At 45.7% G+C, this 14,720-nt stretch overlaps 1 protein-coding gene across 1 annotated transcript in view; it reads right to left on the bottom strand.

Annotated features, from left to right (window-relative positions):
* The window catches only part of ARHGAP44 (Rho GTPase activating protein 44), a 171,818-nt gene that overhangs the window by 77,604 nt on the left and 79,494 nt on the right, over positions 1–14,720 (bottom strand). The window contains exons 2-3 of the mRNA XM_036269133.1: positions 7,981–8,020; positions 7,483–7,587 (exon numbers count right to left, since the gene is read on the bottom strand). Of these exons, the coding sequence (XP_036125026.1) occupies positions 7,483–7,587; positions 7,981–8,020 (145 nt within the window). The remainder of the gene's footprint in view (positions 1–7,482; positions 7,588–7,980; positions 8,021–14,720) is intronic.

The following is a 14,720-nucleotide window of genomic DNA, read 5'->3' as shown; positions in this document are numbered from 1 at the left end:
CAGTTTGGCTCAGCGGTTAGAGCGTCGGCCTGCGGTCCGGAGAGACCCGGGTTCGGTTCCCGCTGAGGGCACGTACTTCGGTTGCAGTTTGTCCCCGGCCTGGTTGGTCGTGCGGGTGGCAGCCACTCGATGTGTCCCTTCATGTCGATGTCTCTCTCTCTCTCTCCCTTCCTCTCTCTCCCTCCCACTCTATCTGTACAGAAAATGGAAAAATATCTTCGGTGAGGATTAAAAAAAAAAAAAAAAAAAAATATGTTCATATGGTACAAAAATCAAAAGGTGTCAGAGAGTTTACAACCAAAAGTCTCCCTCCCACCCTTAGCTCCCAGCCCCCAGCTCCCCTCACCGGGGCCTGTTTTAGTGGATACATTTCCTCACAAATGTCAGCCTGCTGTATACCCAGTGCCTTGCTTTCCTTTTCATACACAAGTCGCTTTTCAGGTCATTTCCTATCATGACATCTAGAGCTACCTTGTTCTTTTTTGTTTAAATGACTACAGAGCTCATTGGATGAAGATGACATTTACTTAAGCTCTCTACCGATGGTGTGACGATCACGCACCAGGGCCTGTGCTTGTAGCACAGGTGACTCTCATGAGGAAGAATTCACTCTAGCAGACGGCAGGAGAAAGTGAGTGTGCAGATTCCAAGGGCAGGAGTGAGGGTTAACTGGGAAAAACCTCAGTGGAAATTAATGAAGAGTTTTTATGTGTGTAGATACTTTAAGAATAAAAAAAATTAAAAGAAATCCACCACCAGAAAAGAGGGAGGAAGCAACAGATTAATGAGACAATTTGCAATCAAAGGCAGTAGAAGAGAAGTCAATAGACTGTAACCCACAACAGATTACACATTATTTCTATTTCTAAAGAAGTTACCTGAGACAAAGAAAAAATTGAGGGCTCAGTAGATGCCAGGCACTGTGCTGATGTTACTGAACCCAGTGACAGCCTACAGCTGAGGTGTTAGTTCCCTGTCCCACACGCTCCCCTCTACCCACTAGACATACAGGACACCGAGTCTTCCCTATAGATACAGAGAATAAACTGATGGCTGCCAGAGGGGAGGGAGGTTGGGGGCTGGATGAAAAAGGTGAGAGAATTAAAAAGTACAAATGGGTAGTTACCGAACAGTCAAGGAGAAGTCAAGTATAGCATAAATAATATAGTCGATAGTATTGTAATAATTATGTATGGTGCCAGGCGGGTACTAGATTTATTGGGGGGATCACTTAGTAAATTATATGAATGTCTAACCACTATGCGGCACACCTGAAACTAATACAAAATAATACTGAATATCAACTATAATTGAAGAATAAAATATGAAAACAGCCCGGCTGGTGTGGCTCAGTGGCTGAGCATCAGTCCAGCACCAAGAGGTCAGGGCACATGCCCAGGTTGTGGGGGGCATGCAGGAGGCGGCCAATCAATGTTCTCTCTAATCGATGTTTCTCTCTCTCTCCGTCTTGCTTCCTCTCTCTCTAAAATCAATAAAGAAAACAATTGTTTTTAAATATGAAAACAAAGGATATCGAGGCTTAGGATTCCACTGCCCATAGACCTGGAAAAGCCCATGCAGTGTGCTCCCTCCACAGGCAGGATCCAGGCTGAGACAGCCGCCAAATACACAGGGACCGTCAGTGCCCAGGTAAAAGACCTCACTTAGCAAACCTCCTCCTGGCCAGTGATTTTCAGGTCAAAGAGAGGCTATTAAAATAAAAAAAGGGGAGGGGTAGTGGGGGGACACTGGTAATACTTTCAACAAAATATATTTTATATATTTTTAAATAAAAAATAAATAAATAAAATAAACTTTCCCCTGATTCTAGAGTGCTGAAAAACCTTAGGAATTAAGGGAAGGAAAGACAGAATGTTCTAAGGTTTAGAAGTAACCAATTTGACTTGTCTGAGATGACTGTGGTCTCTAAAACTATCTTGGGCATAAACAACACAGTTTATAGGATGACTTGGACAAAAAGTCAACCCTAATATCCATTCTGTTCCACAAACACACACACACACACACCCCTCCACATCCTCCATCTCTGAACACTGCTGTCTACTATTCTCGAATTCTAAGCCCAACCAATTCTTTTGTGGTTCATGCCCCCCAAAACACAGCCCCGGCTTCCTGCCCATTGCTCAGTGGTTCCCAGTGGCCGTTCTGGCCTAACAGTGAGGCCGTGAGGACAGCGGCAGGTTACATTTCTTCAGTATGCGTTCTCGTTACGCACCATGCTAGGCATTGCATGCATTACTTCACTGAACTCTCACCCTGCTGGGTAGGAATTTATTGTTGTCATTACCATTCTCCAAATGAAGCAACCAAGGCATAAAGAGGTACCTGACTCACCCAAGGTCAGACATAATTAGGACGCACTAGAGCTGAGTTTCCACCTGGGATAATCAGGTCCCAGAGCTTAAATTCAGAACCATCGTGCTGAATTGCTTGTCAGAATAGGAAGGATTCAAACCGGCTTGCTGATGTGATAGGCATGTTCCACGCCCAAAATACTCACGGGCCATCCGCTCATGACACGATCTATTTTTAGCATTGCCTGGCCTGTGACAGGCTTTGTTCTGGGCACTGAGAATTCAGTCATGATGGAGAGACAAGGTCCCTGCTCCCCTGGAGCTCACCTGCCAGTGATGGGGAAAGACACACCAGCAAATGAATGATCACAATGGTTTCAGATAATAAAATAGGGTGCTGTGACTGCGGGGACATTAGGTGGCAGGCAAAAGCCACACTGGGAAGATGACATCTGAGCTGAGACTTGAACGATGCGTCGCTGGCCTAAAATGCAGGAGAAGAACATTCCATAGGGAGGGCAGAGTGAGTGCAGGACATGCGCTAAGCATGCTCAGTAACAGGTCAGTGCAGCTGGAGAATGTCGACTGAGGGGCAGGGGAGGAAGCGCTGATCCCCAAGATGCAGGAGAAGACACTGCATTGGAGTCCCAGGGCCAAGGTAAGGAGCCTGGTTTGATTCTGCAGTGGGGATCCTTTGGTGGGATTTAAGCAGGGCAGTGGCATCATCTGGTTCCCTTTTGAAACACTCAGGTTGTACAGAATGGATTACGAGGAGGCTGGGGGCAGAAGGGAGCGCAGAATACTGCTGGAGTTCTGTGCAGGTGAGAGACGGCGGCCGCATGGACCAGTGAGGCAGGCGTCGGAGCGAACCGAGAAGCCCCGGAGGACTTGGTGGAAGATGTGAGGGGCATGGAAGGGAAGAAAGAATAAGGGATGATGTCTGGGATGTTGATCTGAGCAAGCAGGTGCATTTACAGTTCCATTCTCGACTTCTGTTTTCCTTTGCTAGATACTCCCCCTGTTAGAGCTTAAAATACTGGAGCTTCCAGGGTTCTTGATTGAAGGACATATGTCTTCTCACCCCATATTTTCTCCCTAGGTGATCTTATCAACTCCTATGGACGCAATAGTCTCTCAGGCCAGGGACCCTGAAATCCCTCTCCTACCCCCACAACCATTCAGTGCCCAGGTCCTTGACATTCAATGCCCAAAATCCATGGCAAGTGCTGTCTCCGCTCTCCACTGTCCCCACCGCATCTCACCCAGACTACTCCCCACCACGGCCTTTACCCCATTAACCCATTCTTCCCACAACCGCCAGCAAATCTGGTCAAGCTACTCCTGAAGAAAACACTGGCTTCCCACTGCTCTCGGGGATCGAGTCCAAATCCCTACCATGGCCTACAAGGTTAGATGGGGTCCCCTGCGTCCCGCCGCAGTCCCCTGCCCGTCACTGTCTATACTCTGGTCACTCTGTGGCCTTCCTGTTTCTCCAAAATGCCCAACTCCTTCCTGTCTCTGGGAACTCGCACCTGGCACTTGCCGTCCCCTGCCCTAGGGGCTTCTTTACACCTCCCATGCTGCTGTCTTTTGCTCGTCTTCAAAGGCCACTTCCTCACGGAAACCTTCCACTGTAACTCCTGGGGAGCTGTGTTTGTAAGCACTAAGACATGATTTGCATAACTATGAACTCTGTGTGTGACCCTGTTTCCTCCAGACTGAGCTCCCAGGGCACAGGGATCCTGCTGAGAGCGCTCTTGGGGCTTGGCAAACATACCGCCCTGCATGCCACTCAGTACTGTCTGAGTGTTTGTGAGTAGGGTGGAGAAATCCGTGCACATGCTACCGGTGTACTTGTTGAATGTGACTTCCCTGGGAGACATGCAAAGGCGGTGAACAAAAGCAAACCTTTTCATTACACTGACAGTCTTAAAACTCGATCAGTCAAGCAGCGATTAGCCTGGACTAAAGAAGGTGAGATGGAAACCTAATTCATATCCTTTCTAGTCCCCGCCCCACACAAGGAGTCCCGGTCCACTCAGTGCCCACCAGGCGATACCGCCCTGGTCGGAATTCCACGCGTCTGCTCGCCCCTGCGTGGCAGCCGGAGCTGTGAAGGTGGATGATCAAGGCAACCACTTACACGTGCTCTAACAGAATGCAGAATACTGCTTGTACCATTCAAGCCTCCCCGGCCCGGAGACTCTGACTCCCCGTGCTCACTGCAGCTGGCCTCGGCCCCTCCGAGAACATCCCCCCTGACTCTCCTAACACCCACTGCCCTGGCTGGTGCTTGCTCACTGTCTCCCTTCCCCCACCTCTCCTGTTGTCTGCTCTCTCTCGTCTTTTTTTAGTTTACCTTTTTTTATTGTTTTTACACTTTAATTTTATTAAATTAATTGGGGTAGCATTGGTTAATAAGATCATATAGGTTTCAAGTATACATTTCTGTAATACGTGATGTGTACAGGGCACTGTGTGCCCACCACCCAAAGTCAAATCATCTCCCGTCACCATACATTTGGCCCCCATCGCCACGCCTCACCCCCTTCCCTACCATAACCACCAGGCTGTTGTCTGTATCTATGAGTGAGTTCCCCTCTTGTCTTCTTTTCTCTTCCTTAGACTTCGACTCATCTCCTTACCAAATAATCACAAGGAACTAGGCACATATTTCAGCATTTGAGGCAATCAGTAAGTGTCGTGTTTCCTATGAAGTCTCTCGAAGTGTTACTTGAGAAAACACTGAAAAATATAGTTACGTGAGGACGTAACACCTGGGCTACAGCTGCCTCACTGTGACCGGAAGGGGGGTCCGAGCACTGCAGGGATTCTGAGCCAAAGCTGATGAACACGCTGCAGGACCAGCTACTTCAGAGGGTAAGCGAGACACGTGCCTTTCTGCTGAAGTCACTCACATAGTTTCATTAACTATGTCCTTCATTTGTTATATTCTGAGGCTCTGACATCTGGCGCCTTGCTAACCCTGGAAGGACTGCCCCTCCCAGGGTTAGCCAATTCCCAGAGACAGAAACCAGCTCTCCCATGAGTGTGCCTTTCAAATGCAAACCAACCAGTCCAGAGCCCCCACCCCAACCACTTCCTTCATGGAGTTCTCACAAGCCAGGCCACCATCCACCTGCCCTCATCACCCCAGGTTGCAGACCACTCCGGACAGCTCCTGTGTCCGCAGCTGGCTGGAACTCCTCAAACCAGCCAACCCTAACCTGCTCACCCTGCCTCCCCTGTTCCTCCCCTGGACACTACAGTAAAGGCTCCTGCCCACGTTTTCTTCCCTCTGCCCTTGACTGACCGGGGTCTTCCCCTCGTGGCCCTAAGGGGCATGGCATGGCCCCTCCTCCGGGGAAATGTAAGGAACAAACTCTCCTTCAGTGCCAATCGTCCTCTGACCTGTAGGCTTTGCCATATCTCAGATTTTCTGCAAATACACTATATTCTAGATACTCAGGGAGCCAAACGCCTCCTAACAGATGATCTGCAAGACCTTCAATCCAATTAAAGCTCTACAAAGCCCTGGCCGGTTTGGCTCAGCGGTTGGAGCGTTGGCCTGTGGACCAGAGAGTCCTGGGTTCGGTTTCCACTAGGGGCACGTACCAAAAAAAAAAAAAGATTGCAATTAAAGCTCTACAAATCTAGGTAACTTGACCTTATCCCAGGAAAATAACGCCAGTAGTAATCAACACCCAAGGCCAGTGTCAAGCCTCAGGAGGCAACATTCAGATGCTACTTATGACACCAAGACATACTGCCCTGTCGATGGGTTATTTTAAAGATAGTGCTTCTTGGAGCAGGAGAAAGGAGGTGGGTCCAGGTGGGCCTGGCGGGGGGCCCCCACCCAGAACGCTCCTGGAGTCTCCATTAGAGGTTTCTTTGGTTAAGGGTTTCCTGTGCAGAGGACTCTGCAGACTGCTGTGCACCGCTCAGGTTCCCCTTGCTGACTCCTGACAGACGCAGAATCGTCCCCACTGACTGTTTACAAAGCTGTGAACGTGGTATTTCTACCACACGTCAGTGATTCCTGCCGGGAATATTAGGACAGATGAAACCGGGGCTGGGAGGCAGATGGAATGACTGATGGCGTGGGAACAGGTCCCTGTGCTGCGGCCTGAGATGGACGCAGTGTCCGGCAGACACTCCGCTCAGTCAACAGAATGGGGGCCACCGTCGGTGTGTGTGCAGGGTGCTCTGAGCGACCACCAGGCAACGAAATGGCAGTGGTGACTCCGGGTCAGAAACACTCAACCGGCCCTGGTCAATGTGGCTGATTTGGTTGGAGCATCGTCCCATACACCGAAAGGTCACGGGTTCGATTCCTGGTCAGGGCACATACCCAGGTTGCAGGTTCAAACCCCAATCAGGGTACACACAGGAGGCAGCAGATTGATGTTTCTCTCTCTCTCCCTTCCTCTCTCTCTAAAATCAATAAAAAAAGAAAAATTAAAAAACCCAACAAAACAAACAAAAGACACTATCTTCCAGTGGTTATTAAAAAACCCACCTCGAACGGCCACCAAACGCGTCGATTGTAAACGTAAGGACGGAGAACTAAACGACCGGGGAACATCCAAGAATATCTTCTGATCTTCGGGGGAGATGAGGGGCAGGGGTCTCGGGAGGCGAAGCAAGTCCGCATCAACCTTTTCACCTGGGACCACCGGCGGACGCCCGTTCCCAGTGCCTGTTAGCACCGCGTGGGTGTTCACAACGGCGTCGGCACGCTCTCCTCAGGACAGCAGAAGCGATTTTCAAGGACCTTCATAGGTCACTCACAACCTCCGAAGCCCAGAGTATAATTTGTTCCGTGAGCTCTTAGACATTGTTAAGGCAAGTGGAATCGACCAGTGAGCCGAAGCAGCGGTCAGAGCTAAGAGCCTCCCTAACGTGGGGTCTGAGCTCAGCCCTGCGAGCCTCCCGGCTGCCCCGGATGGGGGAGGGCCAGGGGGAACCCGCACCTTGCCTCTGAGAGCAGAGGGTGCTTCAGGCGGGGTTCACAGGCAGGGTGGGGCTGCCGCACGGCAGAGCTGCATGGGAGGTCGACTCTCGGACTCAGGAGTGACTGTATAAACAGCCACAGGAAACACGCCCGAGTGGGACCCCTGCCGTTGGTGGGCACGTTCTAACGGGCCTGGGCTAGGAGGGTACTCACGGAGCGCTTGTCGGCCTCGGCCCCCTGCTGGCCCTGCAGACAGGCCGTGAGCTTCTTGTGCGTGCTGTGGGACACCTGCTTCACCAGCTCCAGGCGCTTCTCCACCTGCACACAGAGCGGGGAGTCGCTGGGGGAGGGCAAGGTCAGGAGTGGGGTCACAGGCCGGGACGATCAGGGAGGAGAGTCTGACGCATGTGTCTGCAGAGACAAGGGCTGCTGGGGAGACCTCCACCTCCGGAGGACTGGAAGGGGGGTGATCCCAGACTTCGGAACTTGCTGCTAACCGTGCACCCTAACGACTTTAAATGTCTCCTATAAAATCTTACCCAACTTGGTCTTCAAAATGCAAGGGGATGTCATAAAAGGGTCAAGAGTTGTGTCTCTGAATAGGTTTGTACAGGGAGAAGCTGGACAGTGTCAACAGCATTGGTAGTGGCTTGGTTTTAAAAGGGGAGACATCTCTGGTGTCTGTCCACTCAGGGCCAGCAACCACCTCACCTGAAGAAGGTCTTCACTCAGAACTTCAGTCTTTTCTGCCCTAAAGAGAAAAATGAGATACACATTAGTAAAACGCACAAACCAACCAAAAAACCTAGGAACACAGTTTCGTACTTCACTCCCATGGTCTTCACTTACAGAGAGATTAGGAGCAAAGATTTCTCAGAGGACATTACTGAAATTTACCGGGAACCTCAAAATAACTGCAAACAAGAGACACTCTGAGGAGTCTCCCCTGCTACAGACTAGCACCTGGATGAAGGAGAACAAACACACTTCTTTCTCCCTAGACATTTTTTTTAGGTAACGAAATTAAGTAGTTCTCCTTCCTATACCCCGAACAAGAACACCTGCAAACAGAGACCGCACTGAGTCCTGCTGACACGCGCAATGTCAGCCCGAGATCCTGCACCAGGGTCGGCCCCCAGCAAGTGAGATTTTCAGGAAAGAACGTGGACGCGGGCTGAAGGGGCTCCGAGGAAACGCACATCTTCTCTGAGAAACGCATTCCTGGTTTATTCCTGGAGAGGCTCAAAGACAAGGTTCAGGCAGTGATTTCCCTCACACAGGCGTGCTCCTTCTCCCTCCTTCTCGTGCTCACATCTGTCTCACAAACACTCTCACACACACAATGCCAATTCACACGAAAACACACCATCAACACTACGAGAACGAAGATGAACAACATCTCCAGAGTCCAAAGGACTGAGATCATCAAAGATGGTGAGCTACGTATAAAACACTGAAGAAAGAATGCATACTTCTGCTCCGGGGAATACGGAGTAGCCATATCTCACCTAGTCCTCTCCCTAAGTACAAACGAAACCTGGGACATTATACATTACACAAACATAAGAGAACCGCAAGGTGAGACGAGTGGACTGGCTAGGAGCCTCCAGACCCAGGGCCTGGAGGGGGAGGGGTTTTTGCTTCACAGATTCCAGACTTGGAGCCTAGGAGGCTGCAACCTGAAATACCAGTGGCTGCAGACAAAACAACCCAATGAAAGCCTGGTCTCTGTGGCCAAAGGATCGGCAAAGTGAGTTATTTATAGATAATAACTGCTCACTCCAGCCAAACATACAGACAAAACTGTTTTCCTAGCCCACCCACACAAGCACAGACTGAGGAGAGAGGAGCCCCTTACCAGGCTGTGGCAGGCACCCAGCCCACCTCCCTCCCCCCGCCAGGGTGTTAGTGCCGGAGAAGAATGAATAAGGAACTGGGACATTTGTCACTCTGGCAGTGACCACAGGCATAGTCTGGACGTCCACCCTCACTTGTGGTGGCGGAGCAGCTCTCCTCCATGGAGGTGGTGTCACAGGAAGCCCAGAGGAGAGGCGGGCCCTTCACCGCCACCCAGTGGTGGCACGTCCACCCTCTTCGGCGGCATGAGTGAAAGCCAAGTCTGGAGTAGTAAGGAGGCACTCCTACCCTGCCAGTCAGGGGGTAACAGTGGAGGCCTGCTGGGGAGCCGGATCCCCCAGTCTCACCCAGCACTAATAAGGAGCACCCCGCTATTAGGGGAGTGGAGACAAGAAGGTCGAGTAGGGAGCCTAGATTTCTACCCCCTCTTGGCAGTAACAAAGAAAAATCCTACCTTCCCCTGCTGGCTTTAGGTAAAGCCGCTAAAAGGGAACGTCTAAGATCCAGAGTCTCGTGATATAATACTCACAGCATCCAGGTTTCAATAAAAAATTACTCATTATACCAATAGCCAGAAAGATCTCAAATTGAATGAAAGATGACAATGAATGTCAACAGCAGGATGATAGAAATCTTAGAATTATCTGATAAAAACTTGAAAGAATTCAGTATATAAATGCTTCAATGAGCAATTATGGACATGCTTGAAACAAATAAAAAAGAAGGTATAAAGAAGAATGAAATGGAAGTTTTAGAGCTACAAAATGCAAACATCTAAATTGTATAATCCCAGCGGATGGGCTCAACTGCAGAATAGAGGGGCAAAGGAAGGAATCGATGAACGGAAAGGAAGCCCAATAAAAAATGTTCTACTCTGAACAACAGAGTAAAACAGACCAGACCAACACATAAACAAAAACAAAGTCGCAGGGACCTGTAGGACTACAGCAAAGGATTACATATTTATGTCATCAAAGTCCCGGAAAAAGAGAATAAAAAAAGTAGTGTTGAAAAAAATACTCAAATAAATAACGGCTGAAAACTTCCCAAATTTGGCCAAACACATGAACCTACATATTAAAAAGCAGAGCAACTTCCAAACAGGATAAAGACAAAGGCTTCTCACCAAGACTCAGAGTCAAACTTCAATAAACTAAAGACAAAGACAATCTTGACAGAAGAGAGAGAAATGACACCTTACTAAACATCCACAATAAAACGGTGAATCACGACAAAGGGTAACGATAGCAGTATGCAAAGCAGTACAGAAGAGAAGATGGAAATTACAAAGTAAAATAATAGACTTGAATTCAAATGCATCACTAATAAAAAGGGACTAAATGTGCCAGTTAAAAGCTAAGGACAGCCTTGGCCAGGGGGCTCAGTCGGTAAGCATCGTCCTGTAACCAAAAGGCTCGTTCCCATTCAGGGCACACGCCTAGGTTGCGGTTTGAGCCCCATTTGGGGCTTGTATAAAAAGACAACCTATTGATGCGCCTCTCTCTCTCTCTCTCTCTCTCTCTCTCTCTCTCTTTCTCTCTCTCTCTCTCTTCATTCAATGAGTATGTCCTCAGGTGAGGATTAAAAAAAAAAAAAAGAAAGGATACAGAAAATTTGAAAAATACCACTTAACAGGATTTATTTGATAGACATACATGAGAACCCGAATCTGATCAAGACAGAATATAAATTCTTCTCATGCATGCAAGAATTCATTTCCAAAAGTTAACCACTCACTAGCCTATAAAGCACATCTTAGGGGACATCACATGGCAGTTGACACATAAGTGATGTTCTCTGACCCAGAGCAATTTAGGTTGAAGTCAATGACAATAAAGTTGATATTAAAAAAAAAAGAAGAAGAAGGAAACTTTAAAACTTTATTTTATTTTAATTTTGTACTTTTTAAGAAAAATTCTCACCTGAGGATATATTTTTCCATTTATCTTCAGATAGAGTGGGAGGGAGGGAGAGAGAGAGAGACACATCGATTGGTTGCCTCCTGCAAAACCCCAACCAGGGCCGGGGACCAAACTGCAACCGAGGTACGTGTCCTTAACCAGAATCGAACTCACGACTCTTTGGTCCATGGGCTGACATTCTAACTATTGAGCCAAATAGGCCATGGCTAAAACAACTTTAAATTGTTCATAGGTCAGAAATAACTGTTAGAAATTTAAAATATTTAGAATTAAAAACATAATGAAAATATTGCCTATTAAACTTATCAAAGAGCAAAGTGATATTTAAAAAATGCAGAAGCCCAAAATGCTTATATTAGAAAAGAAGAGAGGCTGGAAATACTTAAAATAAGTATAAACAGAATAAACTTAAAGAAATGAGAACAAAATTTTTTTAAAAAGGGAAGAAATTAATAAAATACAAAAAAACCATATAATAGAATCAACAAAGTCAAAGTTAATTCTTTGAAAAGACTAAAAAAATGGCAAACCTCTATACAATTTATCAGGAAAAAAAATGAGAGAAGGAATAAATAAACAGTTAGAAATAAAAGTGGAATATAACCAAAACGCTAATGAGATTAAAAAGATAAATAAAACCAATGAACAACTTTATTTGAAAACTTAGACAAAATGGCCAAATAGCTGGAAAAATAAAGCAAGCCAAAACTGACTCAAGAATAAATTGGAAGCCTGAACAGTCCTATAAACATTTTTAAAAATTAAATCAGTAATTAAACATCTTTCCACAAAGTAAACAGAAGACCAAGATGTTTTACAAACCAATTTCTAAGAAATGTTTTTTTCCAAACATTATACAAACTCCCAAAAAGAACAGGAAAAGAAACAACACACTGCAACTCATTCTAAAAGACAAGTATAACTTGATACCAAAACTAGACAAAAAAAATTATGAATCATTCTTATATATTCACAATGACATAAATATTCCATACAAAATACATGAGTACAGTATGAACAAGTTAGATTAATATTGTTGGAATGCAAGAGTAATTTCACTTTAGAAACCTGACAGATTAAAGGATAAAACCCAACTATCTCAAAAAAGTTACAGAAAAATGTTTAATAAAATTCAATGTCTGCTCATGAAAAATAGAAAACAGAAAAAAATAAGTAGACTCCTCATATTGATTTGTTGCTGTTGTTGTTAATCCTTTCCTGAGGATATTTTTTCCATTGATTTTTAAAAAAATTTTTTTCTATAGAGAGTGGAAGGGAGGCAGAGGGTGGGGAAGAGAGAGAGACATCAACTTGGCCCCCCACCCTTAATGTTCCCTGACTAGGGGGTTGAGGATCAAACCTGCAACCCAGGTATGTACCCTTGAATGGAAATTGAACCTGAGACCCTTTGGTGCATGGGTCAATGCTCTAACCACTGAGCACACTGACCAGGGCTTATATTGATTTTTTAAAAGTACTTATAAAACATTATTCTTAACAGAAACATGTTTAAAATATTCCCTTTATAGTCAAGAATAAGACAATGATGCCTACTATCTGTCTATCCAGCTCAGTCAGCAACTGCAATAAAATATATAAAAAACAAACAAAAAAGGAACCTAAATTGATATCATCTATAAGTGATTAAAACAATGAAAGTCTAGAAAAGTAGCTGAATATATGACCAATATAACAAAATCAATATAACCAGTAAATACTTAGGAAACCTAATTTTATAAGATCACTTAACACAGAAAATAAAGTTCCCATAACTTTGATAAAAAAAACTGGGCAATATCATTGTGGAGAAAAAAATTAAAATTAATAAAATACATTAACAAAGACAAATGGAGAGATATACTGGACTTACAGAATGGAAGAATTAGTTTTGTAAAGATATAAGTTCTCTTCTTAACAATGCAACTTCAATGAAAACACAAATAAGGTTGTTTTTAAAAAATGAATTTAACAGTCTGCATCCAAAATTTATACAAAAATGCAAACACCAATATTATAGGATATTCACAACGAACACTGAAATAGAGAAGAGTACCCAGAAAAAGACCCACACAAATGGAGAAAAATGATTGTGAAACTGTGATGGAGGGTTCAGAAGAGACCTCTCCAAGATGTGCTACTTTGGCATGTGGATTATTTTCATCTGAAGGTAATTGAGGCCCTATGGGCTTCAGAGAAATCTTTACTTCTCCCTTAAAGAATTTACATTTGGGGCCTTGCCCATAATAAGAGGTCACCAGAAATAACTTTTTATGACCTATCTGTGAGGCAGGGCAAATACCTAGTTATTAAACATCTTTTCTTATTGATCTGAGAATGACCCTCCTCCTTTCTAAAGCCTCAGACACCTTACCTCATCCTTAGCTCAGGATGTTACATATACCTTATTTTAACTTTCTGTCTCTGAACCTGTCATGTCTATGTGGTCTGACACTCATGTATGTGGGGTTTCTCTATGTGCTTATGTAATTAAATTTAGTTATTTTCTCTTGTTAATGTGCCTAGTGTTCATGTCATTATAAGACCAGCTGGAAGAACCTAGAAGGGCAGAGGAAAAAATTTTCCTCCCCACAATGATTTATAGAAATATATATTTGGTAATTCAGATGACTAAAATAAATTTCTCTTATATATTTGGCTTTCCTTCATAATTCCTGGGTCACAGCTCCTACAATCCTTGGCATTTCCTAACTGTGAAGGGCTACAAGGATGTCTTTTGTTATGTTAATGAGGTACCTATTGGAAGCACCTAAGGATGGAGACTGGTCGCCAGGAGAACCAAGCAAGTGATTAGAGAGAGGGTTGGAACTTTCCGTCTCACCCCCTGACCTCCTGGGAAGGCAGAGGGGTTGGGGGTTGAATCAACAGTCAATGGTCAGTGATGTAATCAATCACGCCTATGTAACGAAGCCTTCGTAAAAACCCCAAAGGACTGGGTTCAGAGAACCTCTGGGTTGGTGAACACATGGAGGTGCTGGGAGAGTGGAGTCTGGAGAGAGCATGGCAGGTCCGAGGCCCTTCTCCATACCCTCCCCGTGCATCTTTTCCATCTGGCTGTCCCCGAGTTTTACCCTTTACGGTAAAACCAGTGCTCTAGTAAGGGAAATGTTTCTCTGAGTTCTGTGAGCTTTTCTAAAAATTAATTGAACCCAAGGAGGAGGTCATGAGAACCTCTGATTCACAGTCAGTTTGTCAGAAGTACAGGTAACCGGCTGGAGTAGTGGGGAGTGTGAAGTCCACGGAGGGGGTTTGGTCAGAAGCTCAGCAGCAGTCTGGCCTATGACTGGCTCTGAAGAGGGCTGGGTGTGTGGAGGGTGGGGCAGTCTTGTGGGACTGAACCCTGAACATGCTGCATGTGATGCTGTCTCTGAGTAGACAGTGTTAGGACGGAGTTAAACTCTTGAACACCCTGCTAGTACCTAAGAATTGTTTGTTATTGTGTGACACCCCCTCCCCACACACCAGAACTGGGTCCAGGAACACCTATTTAATGATAGAAAATAGGCTGTTATCCCAGATTGGGCAAGTGGGGGGGAGAGAAAATGAGTTATTCAATAAGTAAGACAGGGTCACTGTTCACCCACATGAGAAAGTAAATAGTTTCTACCCAAAACTATGTATAAAATCCAAGTCCCAGTGAATTAAAACACTTAA

Source organism: Molossus molossus, unplaced genomic scaffold (assembly GCF_014108415.1).
Source record: "Molossus molossus isolate mMolMol1 unplaced genomic scaffold, mMolMol1.p scaffold_m16_p_19, whole genome shotgun sequence".
Taxonomy (NCBI): domain Eukaryota; kingdom Metazoa; phylum Chordata; class Mammalia; order Chiroptera; family Molossidae; genus Molossus; species Molossus molossus.
This window is presented reverse-complemented; position numbering and strand designations above follow the sequence as displayed.